This window comes from Bos indicus x Bos taurus, chromosome 24 (assembly GCF_003369695.1).
Source record: "Bos indicus x Bos taurus breed Angus x Brahman F1 hybrid chromosome 24, Bos_hybrid_MaternalHap_v2.0, whole genome shotgun sequence".
NCBI classification, from domain to species: domain Eukaryota; kingdom Metazoa; phylum Chordata; class Mammalia; order Artiodactyla; family Bovidae; genus Bos; species Bos indicus x Bos taurus.
Window position 1 is genome coordinate 58,523,504 of NC_040099.1, and position 19,990 is coordinate 58,543,493.

Consider the following 19,990-nt stretch of genomic DNA (forward strand, 5'->3'; position numbering starts at 1 on the left):
CAAATCCTGAAAGATGATGCTGTGAAAGTGCTGCACTCAACATGCCAGCAAATTTGGAAAACTCAGCAGTGGCCACAGGACTGGAAAAGGTCAGTTTTCATTCCAATCCCAAAGAAAGGCAAACCAAAGAATGCTCAAACTACCGCACAATTGCACTCATCTCACACGCTAGTAAAGTAATGCTCAAAATTCTCCAAGCCAGGCTTCAGCAATACGTGAACCGTGAACTTCCAGATGTTCAAGCTGGTTTTAGAAAAGGCAGAGGAACCAGAGATCAAATTGCCAACATCCGCTGGATCATCGAAAAAGCAAGAGAGTTCCAGAAAAACATCTACTTCTGCTTTATTGACTATGCCAAAGCCTTTGACTGTGTGGATTACAATAAACTGTGGAAAATTCTTAATGAGATGGGAATACCAGACCACCTTACATGCCTCCTGAGAAATCTGTATGTGGGTCAAGAAGCAACAGTTAGAACTGGCATAGAACAACAGACTGGTTCCAATTTGGGAAAGGAGTACGTCAAGGCTGTATATTGTCACCCTGCTTATTTAACTTATATGCAGAGTACATCAAGAGAAATGCTGGACTGGAAGAAGCACAAGCTGGAATCAAGATTGCCGGGAGAAATAGCAATCACCTCAGATATGCAGGTGACACCACATTTATGGCAGAAAGTGAAGAGGAACTAAAAAGCCTCTTGATGAAAGTGAAAGAGAAGAGTGCAAAAGTTGGCTTAAAACTCAACATTTAGAAAACTAAGATCATGGCATCTGGTCCCATCACTTCATGGTAAATAGATGGGGAAACAGTGGAAACAGTGAAAGACTTTATTTTTTTGAGCTCCAAAATCTCTGTAGATGGTGACTGCAGCCATGTAAATAAAAGATGTTTGCTCCTTGGAAAAAAAGTTATCACCAACCTAGACAGCATATTCAAAAGCAGAGACATCACTTTGCCAACAAAGGTCCATCTAGTCAAGGCTATGGTTTTTCCAGTAGTCGTGTATGGATGTGAGAGTTGGACTATAAATAAATCTGAGCACCGAAGAATTGAACTGTGCTGTTGGAGAAGACTCTTGAGAGTCACTTGGACTGCAAAGAGATCCAACCAGTCCATCCTAAAGGAAATCAGTTCTGAATATTCATTAGAAGGACTGATGCTGAAGCTGAAATGCCAATACTTTGGCCACCTGATGCGAAGAACTGACTCATTGGAAAAGACTGTGATTGAAAAGATTGAGGGCAGGAGGAGAAGGGGATGACAGAGGATGAGATGGCTGGATGGCATCACCAAATCAATGGACATGAGTTTGAGTGAGCTCTGGGAGTTGGTGATGGACAGGGAGGCCTGGCGTGATGCAGTCCAGAGGTCACAAAGAGTTGGACACAACTGAGTGAGTGAACTGAACTGAAACTCACATTTTCTTAAAACTCTTTCCCCCTTTTTGATAGTCTGCCAAATTTTAAGATAATGTGAGTACCTAATTCAGAAATTATAAGTCCCTGGAAAATAAGGAATTCAAAGAAAAGCTGCCCTGTAGATTCTCTGGGGGAAGCACTGAAGTCAATCATTTCGTTCCTGGTGTCTTTAGGATGTCTAGCAGGAGACTCTGTAAACAGTGTCTGGAAGAGGAGAAGTAGGAAGAAGAAAGGGAAAGAGTAAAGAAAATAAAAACGTATCTCTTTTTAGGTCTCCAGTGATGTTTTGTTTTTGTTCTTTGGAGGATTTCACTGCAGGGGAAAACACTCTTCCTTTGGCATGACGATGTGGGATGCGCTAAGGATAGAAGTCTCTGGCGGCTCCGGAGGCTCTTGTCTCAGTTCTTCCGGGGGCGTCATCTCCAGAGCCCATGTCCAGGGTCTCTGGATAGCTGGGAAGTTCCTGCGGTGACGGGGACTCCTCTGCCGAAGAGTGAGTCCGGCGCCCAAACACCTGTTCCTGCAGTTCGGTGATGTCATTACGGATTTCCGCCAGCACGATCAGCAGGAAATCGAAAGAACCGGGGGGTCCCTGCACAGGAGAGAAGAGTCAAACCAGACGACCAGAGACCCGCCCCATGGCTGACCCAGGGCTCCCGGAGGTGCCGTGGCCGGCCGCCCTGCCATGTGCTGGCGACCACCTCGCCAACTCTGTGTCTCAAACGGGGGAAACATCAGGCCCATGAACAACAGCTGGCGGATGCCGCCCTGTGCCCCTCCACCTCCCAGATGCGCTGTGGTGGCACACGGACCTCTCCTAGCTCTCAGACTCCGTCAAATCTGGTAGAATGACGAAATCTGAGAATACCCCTCCTAGGTTACCTTCCAAAGAACCCTAGGAGGCGCAGAGCAGTGGTTAAGAGGCTGGGCTTCTCTTGGATTTGAACCTCAGCTCTGCCACTTCGGATGTTGTAAGATACACCTGGAAACAGACTTAGGACATGCTAGGGTTTGGAATCTTAAGAGAAGACATTCCAAATAAAAGATTGTCATCATTGCTGTTTAGTCGCTAAGTCATGTCCAAGTCTTTGGCGATCCCATGGACTGTAGCCCGCTAGGTTCCGCTGTCCATGGAATTCTCCAGGCAAGAACACAGGAGCCATTCCCTTTCTCCAGGGGGTCTTCCAAACCGAGGGATCAAACCCACGTCTCCTGCATTGGCAGGTGGATTCTTTACCGATGAGCCACCAGGGAAGCTCAAATAAAGATTAGCCATGACAAAAACAAACAAAACCAGGAAGTGGATTTTTAAAACCCAACCAGGTGCAAAAGGCTCTTGTGACTCTTCCTGTAACCACGAAGCTACCTGTGGCCAGGCTGAGCCACAGCTGCAAGGGGCCGGCTATTGTTAACAAACCAACTAGGAAGGCTCCCCCGAGAGGGAGCCCCGAGCGCGCCGCCCTGGGGAAGCAAGACAGGTGGGGCTACTTACTGGAGACCCTCTGGGGCCTGGTGCGCCTCTTTCCCCCTGAAAACAGAAGGGTCGGGGTTAGCGTCTGGGCCACATGGGTGCCAGCACCCCCGCCTCCATTCAGACCCCACCACTACCATCTCCCCACTCAAGGCAGCCAGTATCTCCTACAGGAAGCAAATGCCAGCTTCCCGCTGCACTCTTGGGGCCGCTGCTCTGAACCTAAAGGCTTGAGTTAAGTGCCTCGCATTTCCATTTCCCCAGGGGCTGTGTGTTTTCCAAGCAGATCCTAAAGGAAGGAAGCTGGTGTTTCCAGGCAGCGTGTGGAATGGCTTAGAAGCTTATAAAGTAACTCACACTGACTTTTTTATGACGCCAGTGGGGCAGGCAGCCCCCCAGAGTGAAACCACCCACTTGCACAGGCTGGAACTTCTCCTGTTCTTGACTTAAACACAGCAAAGAAATTAGGAACACACGTAAAACAGCCCCACAGAGAAGCCTGGCTAAATAGAAAAACATGCTACCATGACAACCAGGAGGCTTAATGTTTATAGGGGTTGTTTTTTCCTCCAAGTGGTTTTTGCGGCTGTTTTTATTATGGTTGTTCTAGATCTTAAGAAAATGGCTTTTTAGATTTTCCTCCCAGCTTTGGGGACAAAAAGTATATCTGTGTCTCAATTCGGCCACATGCAAAGCGGGTCAGTGAATCGTGCTTGAGCTGCAGGTGATGCTGCAAGCAGGTGGAGACTGAGGAACCGAGGCGTGTAAGGGCCACTTGGAAGACTCACCTTAGAGCCATCTCTTCCTGGGGCGCCTGGCGGACCCTACAAGGCAAAGGGACCTCATTTAGCAGAAGGCACACGCGTTCCCCAACCACGGATGGAAGCGCTGGTGAAATACTGACCACAGGGCCCCTCCGGCCTTGCTTAATGTGGGACAGGTCGGGAGATGGTCCCACGGGTCCCATCGAGCCCCGCGGGCCAGGCTGCCCTGGGGGGCCTGGGATCCCTGGGAAGCCGGGGCTCCCCTTTGGTCCTGGTGAGCCTGCAATCAAAGAGCATCTCGTTAGTCCACAGCCCAGGAGGAGGACGAGGACTCTGGCTGGCTGACAGTCCAGGCGCCCCTTGCAGCTGTTTCTCTTTGCACTCTGACCTTTGCCTTCTGACCTCTCCACTGACATGTCCCATAGGCATTTTGATCATGACCAAAAATTGCTGTCCGTCCCCATTCTAAAACATTTCTTGTATTGAAATACTGTTGACTGACAATGTGTTAGTCTCAGGCGTTCAGCGAATTGATTCAGACTTCACACTCCTTTCATGGAACTCCCATCCCCACTCATTCAAGCCAGAAACTTGGGAGTCTTCCTATAAATACCTCTATTTCCATAAGCTCCTCATCCAATCAGTGACCATTTCACCTCTTCCACATCTTTCACCTCCTTTAAGCTCTTTAATTTCACCAGTCTTGAGACCATCTGCTCTCACCATCCCCCATCACTGCAGGGCAGTGGTCAATGGAGCTGGGGAGCAGCTGGGGTACAGGTTTCAACAGCAGGGGGACCTGCCTCTGAATCGTGGACAAGCTTCCTGACCTCTGTGAACCTTCGTTCCTCATCCGTAAAGCAGGGCTAATAAGAATCTGCCTTACAGAGCAGTTTGGCTGTTGTTTAGTCGCTAAGTCGTGTCCAAATCTTGAGTAGCCAGCAAGGCTCCTTAGTCCATGGGACTTCCCAGGCGAGAATACTGGAGTGGGTTGCCATTTCTTTCTCCAGGGGATCTTCCCACCCCAGGGATTGAACCTGCGTCTCCAGCATTGCAGGCAGATTCTTCACCGTCTGAGCCACCAGGGAAGCCCGTAAAACAAATATATACCCAGTGCTCGCGGCCCGCCCCCCGCCCCCCACCAAAGTAACAGAATCCTCCCATCAAAGTAATCTGAAAACTTGGAGACCATGGAACACGAGAGGTAGAGTCAGTGCCAACACACCCAAACCTGGCTCAGTTACTCATTAAACTGACCCGGTTCTTCTGGCGAGCAGCCCGTGTACCCGTCCCTGGGAGCAGTTACTATGTACCCAGTCTCCACTGTTCCTCTGCAAACAGTATCTGGCATTCAAATCAAAATTTTAAGGCACATTATAAAAAACTCAAACCAACACCCAGACAAAACTACTCTCCTCAAAATTAAACAACTCCCATTCAAGAAATTCAGCAATCAACAGAAACAGACTCAGAGGCAACCAGATGTTAGGGTTATCATACAGGGACTTAACGATAACAACACATGCTAAAGATGCTAGAGGAAGGCAGTTTGCCCGAACAGACGAGAGAGTTTCAGCTCTAGTTTCGCTTTTGTCGTCTGTGCTCCTGGTATCATAAGCACGAAATCATTGCCGATGTCGTGAAAGTTCTCACCTATGTTTTCTCCTAGGAGTTTTACAGTCTCAGGTCTTACATTTAGGTTTTTAATCCACTTTGTATGTGGTAGAAAGCAAGGGTTCAACTTCATTCCTTAGCATAGGGAAGGATGCTGTGTTCTAACCCTTTTTAGACCGTCAACTTTATGTGGGCATGGTTGTATTTTAATTGTGAGCACGCTCTCAGAGAAGCCCAGGTACAGGAAAGGCTGTTCAGTAGATGTTTCAGGTCAAATGACTTTAACGAAGAGGCTGGGCTGATTGCTGTGCTGTCCCTATTTCTCAGCGATGTATTCCTTAATGCTATACAGATTCCTCTCTTTCAAACACACACAGGAGTTCCTTTTTGGTGGTACATGGCTCCTACAATTGGCAGAACACAGTGATAGAATGGAATGACTTTCAGGCACTGGAAAACAAAACAAAAAAAACCCCAAAGACTTTAGACTTATCATATTTGGGGAAGTCTTTTCTAGCTCACAAAATAGTTAAGCCAACATTAAAGGCTTAATTATTCCATCCAAGTATGTGTCACTCCCCCTCCTCTAAATGCTGGTTCCAGGTACATCCTTGAAAGCGTTTACCTGGGAAGGGGACCAGCTCCCTCTCATAACAAAATACTTTACCTCTAAAACATAAGGACAGGCCGGAGATCATATCTTACCTTCATTTAGGCAACGAGCTTTAGAGATCGCGTGTCAAGTGCCTTTAAACTGCGGGGCTTTGATGAGCAAATGTCAGCACCTTCCATCTGACAGTGAGGGGCAGAGAGCAGCCAAAGGACTCCTACCTAGCAGAGCTCCTGGCTTGCTGCCCCAGGCTGTGACTCACCAGCCTTCAGGACTGGAATGGGAGTTAAGGGGAAGAGAATCCAGTACCTCCCTCTAGCTGCCCTAACACACCTCGGTGGAGAGCATCACACACCACGATGCTAGAAGCCAGGAGGGGGCAGGAAACAGGACTGGAGGAGAAAGCAAGGGCACTGCCGGAGCTCGTCCTCGGTGACTTTGCCCCAGCAAGGCCCCTGGGCAGCTCACACTACGCTGGAAACCAGATGGCGAGACTGGCATGGAAAGCCTGCAGGTCATTCATTCAGAAAGAGGCCAATGGCTCCCCTGTTCCTCGAATGTCCTTATTGGAGTGATATGCAGACTGGCCTGAGGATGAATTTTCTCCAGGGAAGCAGAGCAAGAACATTTTCTTAGAGAAGGATGGAGAACACTGTGCTAAGAATCAATGCATAAGAAGGGACCCAAGCTTACTCAGAAGCAGCGAGAGGCTGCCTGTGTGTGGTGTCTGCTGGAGAAAAGAAGTCAAGGGAATGCACGAGGGGAGAAACCAAAGTCTTGGACCAGCTTTTGGTCTTGGTCTCTCTACAGACTGAGACCCAGGAATCTGGGTTTTGATGGAAACCGGGAGATGAAGATGTTAGTGGAGAAGAAAACACATAGTTTAGAAAGCGTTTTGAGCCTTTGTTGTTGCTGACCTTCCATCGTAAAACCTGCCGATGTCCTTGCAGCTTGGACTGGTCCTACCTTTCATGTCTGTCCATGTCCAGCTTGAGCCCCAAGTCCCCTGGTCACCGCAGGCTACACTGATCTCTCCCTTCTTTAAGCTTCCACAGCTGGGAGCACCTGAATTCTTTAGTTGGGGGAGACAGGTACTGTCTCACTCCACTTGCTTTCATTCCGAGTGCTTTGCTGTCCCCATTAAAATGTCAGGAGTCACAACACCCAGCTCACTGCTAGACGATGAGCAGTGGGGATAAGATGTCCAGGTCTCAGAACATTTGCTAACCCTAATAATATTTCCTTCACTAGTATGGAAAAAAAAAATACTGATCTATCTGTGGAGAGACTCATAATAAAAGAGAAAACGTCCCGTCACTGTTTTGAGTTCTTGTTGCATATTTCCCGATGTAAAGACAGGATGTTTGGGATTTTGTTCAGAGTGCAGGGGGGAATCTCCAAAACGGTATGCTGAAGAAGCCAGACAAAATAATAGATTCCTTTTCGTGAAGTTCTAGAATAGACAAAACTGCAGCGACAGAAAGCAGGTTGGTGGTTACCTGGAGCTGAGGATGTAGACTGCCAGGGGCACAAGGGCACTTTCTGGGGGTGATGGAGAGTTTCTACATCTGGATGTAGACCAGATATAAGGTGGTGCTTAGTAAGGGCTTGATACAGGGTGCACGCAGGGCTTCCCCACTGGCTCAGCAGTAAAGAAGCAGCCTGAGACAAAGATGACACAGGAGACGCGGAGTCGATCCCTGGGTCGGGAAGATCCCCTGGAGGAGGGCATGGCAATGCACTCCAGTGTTCTTGCCTGGAGAATCCATGGACCGAGGAGTCTGGACAGCTACAGTTCAAAGGATTGCAGAGTCGGACACGACTGAAGTGACTGAGCACGTGTAGAGTGCAGGCATATGTGAAAACTCGTCCAACTGTAACTTGAGTGTGTACATTTTATCGTATACAATTGTATCTCAGTGAGGGTGACTTAATGAACTGAAATGTATAGACAGATATAAAAATAAATATCAATGTAAGTGTGTTGACCAATAATAGGAGGAGGAGGAGAGAGGACTGGAAAACAGTGGGACGAGGCTGGCCATGAATCGTGAGAGCAGCTGATGAGCCCAGAGGGGTTCAGCACACCATCCGACGTTCACACATGCTAGTGTTAAAGAGTTTTCATTTGTTTCCCTGTAACCTAACAATGACCTTTATGACCCCGGTCCAGTCCAGGACGATGACTTTTCCCCTGATGACTGTGGGTCATTTGTTTGTCCATTTCTTGCACACTGGCGTGGGCGTTCCCTGGACCCTGGCTTCTGCTCCCACCCATGGAAGCTAAAGAACTCCGTCCCATCCCACTAAAGGTGAGCTCCTGGCAGGCTCTGGCTGGTGAACCTACAGCCCTTTCATGCTCCTCTTCACTGCTCAGCTGGTAAAGAATCCGCCTGCGATGCGGGAGACCTGGCTTCGATTCCTGGGTTGGGAAGACCTTCTGGAGAAGGGAAAGGCTCCCCACTCCCGTATTCTTGCCTGGAGAATCCCATGGACTACCCATGGACTTGCAAAGAGTCGGACGTGGCTGCCTGACGCTCACATTCACGTTCATACTCACCAGGGGGGCCCTGGCCCCCAGGCAGGCCAGGAGGACCTGGAAGGTAGGCGTTTGAGGCCAGTGCCTTGTGACCAGTGATGTACTTGCCCAGGTCGGCAGCGCTGTTGGGGAGCAGGGCAACCTGCAAAGAGAAGAGGGAGCTGGGTCAGGAGACGGTGCCGGGCCCACTGCAGGCAGCCCCACTGCAGGCGGTGTGCGGCAGAGGCTTCACAGCCTGCCCTGGCTTCTTTCCCCTTATCCAAACCCGTCAGAGCCAGAAGGGCTGGAGAGACCCTCCTTCTAAACCCAGAGGCCTTCCAGTCAACACAACTTGCCTGAGAGTGCTCAGCTACTTAGTGGGCGACCCTGGATCGGCTGCAGTCTGCCTGAATATCATTAGACTCATGAATGCCATAATTAACACAGTCGATCTGCCTCAGGCTTTCCGTTAAGCTCTTTATGTATCAAATATTTGAGAAACTACTACATGCCAGGTACCGTGCTCGGTTCTAAGGCGACCACGGTGACCAACACATGGTCTCGGCTCTGAAAGATCTCAGCCTTGGGAGCCAGGAAAACATGGCTCACAGGTCACCTGCGTCCTCAGGTGGTCCGGAAACTCTACAATATGTCCACAAAGGTCGGGCACTCTTCCCTTTAAAAGTGTCCAACTCTTTGCGACCCCATGGACTGTGGCCCGCAAGGCTCCTCCATCCATGGGATTCTCCAGGCAAGAGTACTTGCCCTTCCCTTCTCCAGGGGATCTTCCTGACCCAGGGATTGAATGCGGGTCTTCTGCATTGCAGGCAGATTTTTACTGTCTGAGCCACCAGGGAAGCCCTTTACAAGGTGGAGGCTAAATTTTCACCCACTGTATTTAGGTACCTAATGAACAGGAAAAGACATAATCGACAGTGTGAACCTTCTGAGACAACGTCTTAAAAGACTTGCTGCCTCCCCCCACCCGAGCCCTTTCAGTTCAGTTCAGTTCAGTCGCTCAGTCGTGTCCAACTCTTTGCAACCCCATGGACCGCAGCACACCAGGCTTCCCTGTCCATCTCCAACTCCCAGAGTTTTTTCAAACTTATGTCCATTGAGTCGGTGATGTCATCCAACCATCTCATCCTCTGTCGTTCCCTTCTCCTCCTGCCTTCAATCTTTCCCAGCATCAGGGTCTTTTCAAATGAGTCAGTTCTTCACATCAGGTGGCCAAAGTATTGGAGCTTCAGCTTCAACGTCAGTCCTTCCAGTGAATATTCAGGACTGATCTCCTTTAGGATGGACTGGTTGGATCTCCTGCTCTCTCCCTCTCTCTCAGATTTCAGGGGCTCATTCTATGAGAAGCCAGAGAAACCTCAGACACGAATGATTTTTGCATTCCTCAAGGCCAGGAATCAGTGAGACCTTTGCTAAGAACTAAATGCTTTGAACGTCCATTTCCTGACAGAAAATGCCCGCCATTAGAACTGGGAGGATTACACCAGTGTGTATCAGGGGCCCAGGAGAGGAGCTGGAACATAGAAGTGGGAGTGAAAGTGTCAGTCGCTCAGTCGTGTCTGACTCTCTGTGCGACCCCACAGACGGTAGCCCACCAGGCTCCTCTGTCCACGGGAGTCTCCAGGCAAGAATACTGGAGTGGACTGCCATTTCCTCCTCCAGGGGATCTTCTCCACCCGGGGATTGAACCCGGGTCTCTTGCAATGTAGGCAGATTCTTTACTGCCTGAGCCACTAAGGAAGCCATACTAAGTGTTTGGTAAATGGCAGCTTTTGTCTCTTCCTTTCAGAAAGCTGACTCAGGGGTGTAAAATCCAAAGGAGATTGTGTTTCTGAGGGTCAGAACCCCCGAGTGAAGGGAATTTATAAGGAAAAGTACTGTAGTTAGAGGACAGAGGGGGCAACACTGGCCCCTGAAGGCTGGTCCAGTGTTATTATCTGCTTCCAAGAGGAAAACTGAAACGTGAATCTCACGTACGGGCTTCAGCATCAGGCAGATCTATGCTTAAGTCTCAGTCCTGCCACACTAAAGACGTTTGCTCTCTGGAAGGAAAGCTATGTTAAATCTAGACAGTGTACTAAAAAGCAGAGACATCACTTTGCCGACAAAGGTCCATCTAGTCAAAGCTATGGTTTTTTCCAATAGTCACGTATGGATGTGAAAGTTGGACTGTAAAGAAAGCTGAGTACCAAAGAATCGATACTTTTGAGCTGTGGTGTTGGAGAAGACTCTTGAGGGTCCCTTGGACTGCAAGGAGATCAAACCAGTCAATCGAAAAGGAAATCAACTCTGAATATTCACTGGAAGGACTGATGCTGAAGCTCCAATACTCTGGCCACCTGATGTGACGAGCTGACTCACTGGAAAAGACCCTGATGCTGGGAAAGACTGAAGGCGGGAGGAGGAGGGGCAGCAGCAGATGAGATGGTTAGACAGCATCACGGACTCAGTGAACAGGGTTGAGCAAGCTCTGGGAGACAGCAGAGGACAGGGGAGCCTGGCGTGCTGCAGTCCATGGGGTTGCAAAGAGTTGCAAACGACTGAACGACAACAAACTGCTTCGATCTGCCTGTGGGACCCTGGCAAGCTACAGAGCCTGGTTTTCTCATCTATAAAACAAGGTCATAATATCCACCTACGACGGGCTGCTGGGAGGAGGAAAGTGACGGAAGTCTTAAATGTGCCTGGCTCAGCGCCCAGACTAATAATCACCAGCACCTACAACCACAGACACAGTGCAGATGCTGCATGGGGTGGGGTGTGGGGGTCGGGGGTTGCTCCTGGCTGTTTGTAGGTAGCCGTGTGACTCTGGGTGGGTCCCTTCGCCTTTCCAGGTTCTCATCTTCATGTCTATAAAACTAGAGGTTTGGACCAGACGAGCAAGTCTTTGGATGAAAATGTTATAACCAAGCCCAGCCCACTCCATGCCCTGTCCAGCTTTCTTTGCTTCCTTGTAAAGTTCGTGAGGTGACCCCGTCAACATCGACCTCAGCTTCCTGGCTGGCCTCCTGCTGGGTAATTACCTCCTGGCTAAGTGTCCGCAGGACGAGCACAGAGTAAACTCGCTGGGTCTGGGAGGCAGTTGGCCGGAAATCCTGGCTTGACGTTCTACACAGACATGTTTGGGAAGAAGTTTGTAAGAAGAGTCTGCATTTCTCATGGGTTCCAATCAGTCAGTGGAATTATGGATATCAGTATCTCATGCTAGCCTTTGTAATAAAGCACCTACCTCACAGGGCTATTGGGACAAATGAGGTGCGGCCTGTAAAGCACTTTATTAGCACTTATAATTCACGTTTCTTATATTCTGGAGAACATTTACAGAGCTCTTTCTAGGTGGCAGGGACTATTCTAAGCCCTTTATAAATATTTACTCACTTGATGATTATGAAGTCCTATGTAGTACGTATTACTGTTATCTTCTTTTTCTAGAACTGTGACACAGAGAGGTTAAGTCACTTACCCAGGGTCACACAGCCAGAAAGTAGTGGGGCTAGGGCTTAAACCAAGCGCATCTGCTTCTGGAATCTGTGGTCCTCACTACAACACCCAGCTGCCTCTCTTCCTGTTACTCATGATACTCGGCAAAGCAGCCTGCCATCACTTTCAAGCGGATTAGTCTTCCCAGGCCTCCTGAGAAGACCCATTGTACAGAGCAGCTAGACTGAGGTCGCAGAGGAACGTTGAGAAGCCACAGTCTGCTGGCAAGAAAGGCTGCGCTAGAGTGAAGGAGCAGCCGCCAGCTTGCAAAGCTGTGCACGCTTGGGAAACCTCGTTGGTCTCTCGCTTCTGAAGCTTCCGCTGCCGGCACCAGCCTACTCGGCCATGTGGGCTGACTCCGCGGTGGGCTTGGTTTCTCAGCTCAGACAGGAAGCTTATTTAAGGCAAATTTTCACTCTGTGCCTTCTCATCGTTCATCATCTCCCAGCCCGTCACAGGCCACGGCAGGGGTTCACCACTCTCTCACGCTTCCCTTGACTGCTCTGCAGCAATGCAGCCTCAACTCAGATCTGCTTCTGCTACAGGGACACGAGGGTCTTGTTAAAAACTTGCTCCTTCCACGGTGTCTATGTGTGTGTGTGTATATACACGCCACAGCTTCCTTATCCATTCGTCTGTTGACTGACACTTAGGTTGCTTCCGTTGGCTATTGTAAATCATGCTGCTATGAACACTGGGTGGCATGTATCTTTTTGAATTAGCATTTTTCTTTGAACGTGTTAGTCGGTCAGTCATGTCTGCCTCTTTGCAACCCCATGGACTGTGGCCCACGAGGCTCCTCTGTCCATGGGATTTCTCAGGCAAGAATACTGGAGTGGTAGCCATTCCCTTTTCCAGGGGATCCTCCCGACCCAGGGATTGAACCCCGGCCTCCTGCATTGCAGGCAGAGCTTTTACCGTCTAAGCCTTTGTTTCCTTTGGATACATAAAAAAGAATGAAAACTTTCCATCTGCAGCAACGTGGATGCACTAGGAGAGCACTGTTCTAAGTAAAATGTGTTAGAGAAGGCCAGATGCTCTGTGATTACTTGCAGGTGGCATCAAAGCAGAAAGCAAATGAATGAATATAACAAAATGGACTACCAGATACACTGAACAAAGTGGCGGTTGCCACGGGGGAGAGGGGAAGGGGATTAACAAGTAGAAACCACTATGCATAAAACAAATAAACCACAAAGTACATTGTACAGCACAGGGGATATAGCCAATATTTCATAATAATTTAAAATGGAATATGACCTATAAAAATATTGATGATGTTGAACACTTGAAACCAATATAACATTGTAAATCAACTATATTTCAATTAAAAAGTCAAACCTGAAAAAATAATAATTTCTTCATATCATTAAAAAACATAATAAATTGAAAAACTGGTCCCTTGGCTCAGATTTTTCTTCAGTGTTCTGATGGGACCATGACCCCTCCCTGTAAGTTAAATGATGGAATCTTTACACCATTAAAAAAATTTTTTTTTCAATTGGAAAATAAAAGCACAGAATCTGGGGACTTCCCTGGTGGTCCAGCAGTTGGGACTCTGTGCTTCTAACGCCGCGGGCACAGGTTCAAGTTCTGGTTGGGAAACTAAGATCCCATGTGTGCTGGTGTGGCCAAAAACAAGTAAATTTAAAAAATGTACCCAAACAAAGCAAAACAAAATCCCCACAACTCTATATCTAAGTGAAATCTTATAACACAAACACCCTTTTAACGAACACCCAAGTCCAACATCAGAACTTTGTCCACAGGCCCTGACCCAATCACCCCTCCTTCCCCCCAAAGTAACTACTATCCTGGTTTTAATCACTTCCTATGCTTTAAAAAATAATTTATGGCCCAACTGTGCAGGCCTAGATGCTTTGGTTTAGTCTCGCTCACTTAAAAAAAACAAGACATCTTTTTAGCTGCTTTAACCTGCGGGGGGCTGCTCCACCTTTCCTGTCCTTAGCCTCTACCCATCAGGGGCCCAGGGCGTAAGCCCTGCAGAGCTTCCCACGTCAGGATTTCGCTGACTGCACCCTCACGGTGTCGTTCAACACATCTGCGCACGGTTTTACGCGGTGGGGTTGGCCACGGTCCAGGACACCCGGTAACCTACTTCTGAGCCGAAGTGTATGTGGGCAGCTGTCCTAGGCTCTGTCTCCAACAGAACAGCTGGCTTCAGCAGCAGTGAGCGGAGGCTGACACGCAACCGACAAGCCCTGCGGCATTGCAGGAGGAGGGGTCAGGAGACCTAGAATGAGGGTCTGCTCTGCCTCCCGGGCAGCGACTGCAGCTCTCTCACAATATGGGTATCAGGGTGAGAATTAAACGGGATCCTGGCTGTGAAACTGCTTCATCAACTGCAGAACAACACATTCTACTAGGCACCTTTAACAATGCGTTGCTCTGGAGGGCCCCCGGTGGTACAGTGGGTAAAAATCCACCCGCCAATGCAAGGGACGTGGGTTCGATCCCTGCTCAGGGCAGATCCCACAGGGGGCGGAGCAACTAAGCGCCTGTGCCGTAACTACGGAAGCCCGCGTTTCCTAGAGCCCGTGCTCCACAACAAGAGAAGCCGCTGCAGTGAGAGACCCACACGCCGCGGCCAAAGAAAGCCCTGCACAGCGACGAAGACCCAGCGCAGCCAAAAACGAAGGACATAGGTAAAAAGTGTAAAAAAGGAGCGTTCCTTGTGAAGTTCCTTTAACGTCAGCTTTAGCCCACTTGCCACAGTGGGCTTGCAGGAGAACCTGGCATGCATGTGCGTGCTCAGTCGCTCAGTCGAGTCCGACTCTGCGACCCCATGGACCATAGCCCACCAGGCTCCTCTGTCCATGGGATTCTCCAGGCAAGGACACTGGAGTGGGTTGCCATTTCCACCTCCAGGGGATCATCCCAACCCAGGGATCGAGCCCGGGTTCTCCTGCGTTGGCAGGCAGAGTCTTCACCACCAAGCCGCCTTTAGGAGAACTCGGTATAAGGCAGACCAATTCCAGGCCAAATCCCGTGCCTGAGAGTCACTGCAGGGCTACCAAGCATTGTCGCTGGATCTGTGAGCAGCTCACCTACAAGGGCCTTAGGGGAACATAACATTTCAAGTTCTTTATAACATTTCTTCTCTCATGGATCATAAAACACTGCAGGGAGGTGAGGGGAAAGCCAGATGGTGAATTAGCAACTGAGTCTCTGAACTAGCGAGACTTAGCAGCAGTGACTCTCAAAATCACTCAGGCTAGAAAGAGCTTCTCTGTAGCTTTTGCATTATTAATTCTCCAGAGAAGAAAACGGAGACAAGCATTGGGCCTTGAGACATCCATCATTCATCAACTGCCTCCCTCAGGCCCGAAATCCTCTGGCCTATGAAACGCAAACTTCGTCCATGAACTCTTTTTCAGACTCAACTCTGTAAATACTGATACCAATCCAAGTTTCAACCTGAGGATATCTCTGTGGGGAGTATTATTTAGAACTCTGAATTTACACTGATGCACTTACAAGGTTTTCTGCCTGGTCGATCAGATTACAAGCTATTTGGGAACTGGAACATCACACACGTACATGCGTCTGTTAAAGCTGGGAGATCTTCACCACCAGTGTGCCACAAGCCGGCAAAGCCACTGATCTTCTCAGCTGACTGACCTGCCTGTTTCACGGGAAGCTATGGATCTCACGTGCCTGCATGTTTGTTGAACACAGAAAAGCAATACTGTCTAATCGTACCCTTTCGTCCTTTACAATAACTAGATGCCAAAGTTAAACAGATCACACACACCTCTTTGATGTACTAAGAGCCTTCAGGAGAAGCAATTAAATAAACTAGCAAGTTTATGTTTTACCAGCAGAAGAGCAATTTCTGAGCTGCTGACAGACTGGTGAATTCACTGACCTCAGGTATAATAAACACCATCGACTGGGGCCTTCGACAGGATTTCAGGGTTCTAAATCCCCCCAGGGGCATTCCTCTCAGCACAATGATGTTACTAGAAATCTGGTCCATCAGGCATGTGTGGGAGCCTCAGACAAAGGGAGTCAGTCCTCCAGCTTGGCGACACAATGTTCCCAAGGCACTGCTCTCCCCGCTGCGTGGAGCCCAACGTACAGGCTGTAACTTTTAAACGTGAAAAATAAAGCTGCTACAGAAATTCATCACCAGCTGTGGAAGTTTATAAAGATGTTTGCTTTGATAAAACACAGGCAAACGATGACTGTACTGTATCCTATTTAGAATCATGAAAGGGCCACGCGTCGGGATGTTCATTTCACAAAAAGCTGCACGAATCATAGTTCGTTCTCTCTGATTCTCCTGTGCCCCTTAACCTAGCAGGCTATTTTACTAGTCATTGCTTTCAAAGTGTGATATTAGAAAAGATGCCTGAGAGTCCCTTGGACAGCAAGGAGATCAAACCAGTCAATCCTAAAGGAAATTAACTCTGAATATTCACTGGAAGGACTGATGCTGAAGCTCCAAAACTTTGGCCACATGATGCAAAAGGGCTGACTCATTGGAAAAGACCCTGATGCTGGTAAAGATCGAAGGCAGGAGGAGAAGGGGATGAGAGAGGATGAGATGGTTGGATGGCATCACTGACTCAACGGACATGAGTTTGAGCAAACTCCAGCAGGCAGTGAAGGACAGAGAGGCCTGGTGTGCTGCAGTCTGTGGGTTTGCAAAGAGTCGGACACAACTGAGCGACTGAACCACCACCACCACCGCCCTGCCTTCGTTGTTCTGTTGAACTATACTGAACTCTGAGGGTGGCTGGGCAAAGCGTTCCAGTACAAACCCAGTTGGCACCAATCTCAGGGAATATCCAACCAAGCCATGGGTGGACACTGCCTTCTTGCTTCCAGACGTCCCCCACTTCCCTTTATCTCACGCGATGGTTTCTAACGCGCCCCCACGCACCTTCTGCTTCAGCTGCAGCACCGTCTGCTTCACCTGGTGCAACTCCTTGCACGTGGCACAGCAGGTGGCGGCTCGGACCGCGTTCTCCGCCTTCTCGTCGTCGCGCCCTGAGGGGAGAGACGGACTCGAGTCTGCCTGCAAGGCTGCGGGCATCCAGCCCCCAGGAGACCACATCAGGCAGGGTGGTCCCAGGTGGGCCGGCTGATGCCAAAATCCGCAAGGGATGGAGGCGGGTGATTTTATAGCTCTTGGGTCGCCGACGGCATGCCTGGGTCACGGGGTCAGCAGAGGGGACCCCCTCACACTCTAGGTTCAGCTGTTTCCACTTAGTCACCCTAGCACCTTCCTCTTCCACGTGCGAAAAAGTGAGCCGTGGCCCTTTCACCACGAGGCAGGCTCTAGCAACCCAACACGACTTACAGTCCCTCTAAGGGCTGATACTCACAAGCCATAAATCATCCCCCAAGCCCAGGCGACAGGACTCAGGGCAGTGCTCACAAAGCTGGACTGGATCACTTCTGATGATCCAGCTGTTCAAAGAGAGCGCAGCCAGGCTAGGCGGCGCCCCAGACCAGGGCTGGACTCTGAGAAGGAACATCAGTGGAAGAAGTGCCAGGCGCCCTGGGCATGCCAATCCAGGGCCAAACGAGACAGGCCCCGGGCAGGTCCCAGTGCTGTCCCACAGAGCACGGGAGTGCCGTGCTTTCTGAAAAATCACGTTTCTCTAAGGAAATGCCAAACAGCGACACGACCCAGTATCTACACAGCCTTCATGCTGTGTGGCTTGGTCACTCAGTCGTCTCTGACTCTTTGCAATCTTGTGGACTGTAGCCCACCAGGCTTTGCTGTCCATGAGGATTCTCCAGGCAAGAATACTGGAGTGGGTAGCCATGCCCTCCTCCAGGGGATCTTCCCAAATCAGGGATCGAACTCGCGTCTCTTACATCTCCTGCGTTGGCAAGAGAGTTCCTTATTCTAGTGCCACCTAGGAAACCCAAACTATACTCCAACCAAAGAAAAAACAAAACTTGCTTGTAAAGCTATGGTAAGATATAAAAATAAAGCCCTTTCCTTCTGGGAAAAAAACTTCTGGAAACCCACCAGTAGCTGGAAGAGAGACCTGGAACATTCTCCATCAGAGCCCTCATAAGGGTGCAACCCCACAGACACCGTGATCCCAGACACTTAGCCTCCACAACCGAGACAGCTCGTCTGGGAGACACTCTCTGGGAGGGGAGGATGCCTGAGGGCAACTTGGCAGCTGAGTTCTCAGACCCACAGCAGCAGCGCAGGGTGGAAGGTAGAGCATGTTCAGAGCTCATTGGCCAAATGCACCCCCCGTGCTGCGTGGGAGGCCTGAGGCTTAGAGGACACACGCTGGGAACCCACTTCTTAAGCCAGCAGGCAGAGGCGGGGGAAGCGGCTCTCAGTCTTGCTGAGTGGCCGTAAGCAACACCATGATGCCTGAATACACAGCCTGAAGCTCTGTCTCAGCATTGACTGGGTGAAGCACTTGAACCTCTGGGATAAAGGCAACAGAGTGAAAGTCGCGCAGTAGTGTCTCTTTGCGACCCCATACAGTCCACGGAATTCTCCAGGCCAGAATACTGGAGTGGGCAGCCTTTGCCTTCTCCAGGGGATCTTCCTAACCCAGGGATGTCGAATCCAGGTCTCCCGCACTGCAGGCGGATTCTTTACCAGCTGAGCCACCAAGGGAAGCCCAAGAATACTGCAGTGGGTAGCCTATCCCTTCTCCAGCGGATCTTCCCAACCCAGGGATTGAACCTGGGGTCTCCTGCATTGCAGGTGGGTTCTTTACCAAGGCAGCCTCTTTCTAAATCCTTTGTGTGTGCGATATAACCAGGCTGCTTGCTCATCCCCGTCTTCTAGGCTCATTCCGTCCCACCAGGAGCTTCCCCCGCCCCCACTCAGTTGATACCCGCGGGAGACTGGTTCCATTCACGTCACAGCTGTGTCACGACGAGCTGTGAAAAAGTCTTCACCTGGAGGAGGTGAAGTGGAGCTGGTGAAATGCCGGTTAAGGGCACGACCTCCTCAGTCAGCATAGGGTTGCACACCCCAGTGCCGTCACTAGCTCGGGGACCTCAAGGAAGTGATCTCACCACTATGAGCCCAAATTTCTTCAACCATGATACTGGAATTCCTATGACCCAGGCCTATTGTGAGGATGAACTGGGGTGACGCCTATTAAATCCTTGGCACAAGGCTGGGTTCCAGTAGACAGGAGAGGGTGTCTGGCAGAGGCTTCAGGCCCACCAAGCTCTTCTGAATTCCCTTTGCCTGATAAAACTGGCAAGGATTCTGGGATTAACACGAACAACAGAATGAGGGAAAACTAAGGTTTGGTGATGTCAGGAAAGTTATCCAGCAAGTCATTAACTGATTTGGGTTTAGAACTGAGATTTCCTGACTCTGAGCCCAAATCAGGCACTTCCCTTTAGACTCTTTGTTGCCTTTTACTGTACCATTTACAAGTCCACTTGCCTATGGAGCTTGAACACACATAGCTTGAACGTGGAGGAGAACTAGTTTAGATCCATCTCCAGCATAATAAGGATGGGATGGAATTTTCATGCAAGAAGACGCTTGGTGGTAAAGGACTGAAGCCTTACCCACCTTTGGTTGTGCCGATGCCAAAGGATGGTGGACTTGTGCACAGGAAGCCCAGGTTTGTTAGGTTTAGGGCAGCTGGAGGACATCCAGGTCTCCCAAGTGAGCATTCATCCCTTTCAACCCATCTACTGGTCAGTATATGCTGTCCCATCCGATAACACATCTATCAGTCTCATCCATCCCATCTCCCCGCTCACTTACCTCTCATCCGTTTATCTGTGCATCCATCCATCCATCCATCTCTCTCTCATCAGTTATGGAAAATCTGCTATTTACCAAGCCCCATATGAGGTGCCGACAGTGTAAAATAAATGAGGATACCTGTTCAACAATTTGAGATCAACCTTCCTTTTAAGGAACCAGCCCTGCTGGCAGAACCGGCCCATCACAAACAAGGGTTAAAAGCCCATCTGTCCATTTCTGTTTTTATACACTCAGCTAAACTTATCGAGTATTGGTGTGATTAAGGCCACTTGATATTTTCTCAATAATAAACCTCTTTACCAGGCTCTGGACGCTATTTCATTCAGATCGTGGAATGTTAGAATTGA

The 19,990-nt window shown here is 49.5% G+C and overlaps 1 protein-coding gene across 1 annotated transcript in view; it reads right to left on the reverse strand.

Annotated features, from left to right (window-relative positions):
* Nucleotides 1–1,683: 1,683 nt before the first annotated feature.
* CCBE1 (collagen and calcium binding EGF domains 1) overlaps nt 1,684–19,990 on the reverse strand; it is a 227,843-nt gene continuing 209,536 nt past the window's right edge. The window contains exons 6-11 of the mRNA XM_027525909.1: nt 16,806–16,912; nt 8,441–8,561; nt 3,797–3,936; nt 3,681–3,716; nt 2,914–2,949; nt 1,684–2,013 (exon numbers count right to left, since the gene is read on the reverse strand). Coding sequence (XP_027381710.1) covers nt 1,780–2,013; nt 2,914–2,949; nt 3,681–3,716; nt 3,797–3,936; nt 8,441–8,561; nt 16,806–16,912 — 674 coding nt within the window. The 3' untranslated portion in view covers nt 1,684–1,779. The remainder of the gene's footprint in view (nt 2,014–2,913; nt 2,950–3,680; nt 3,717–3,796; nt 3,937–8,440; nt 8,562–16,805; nt 16,913–19,990) is intronic.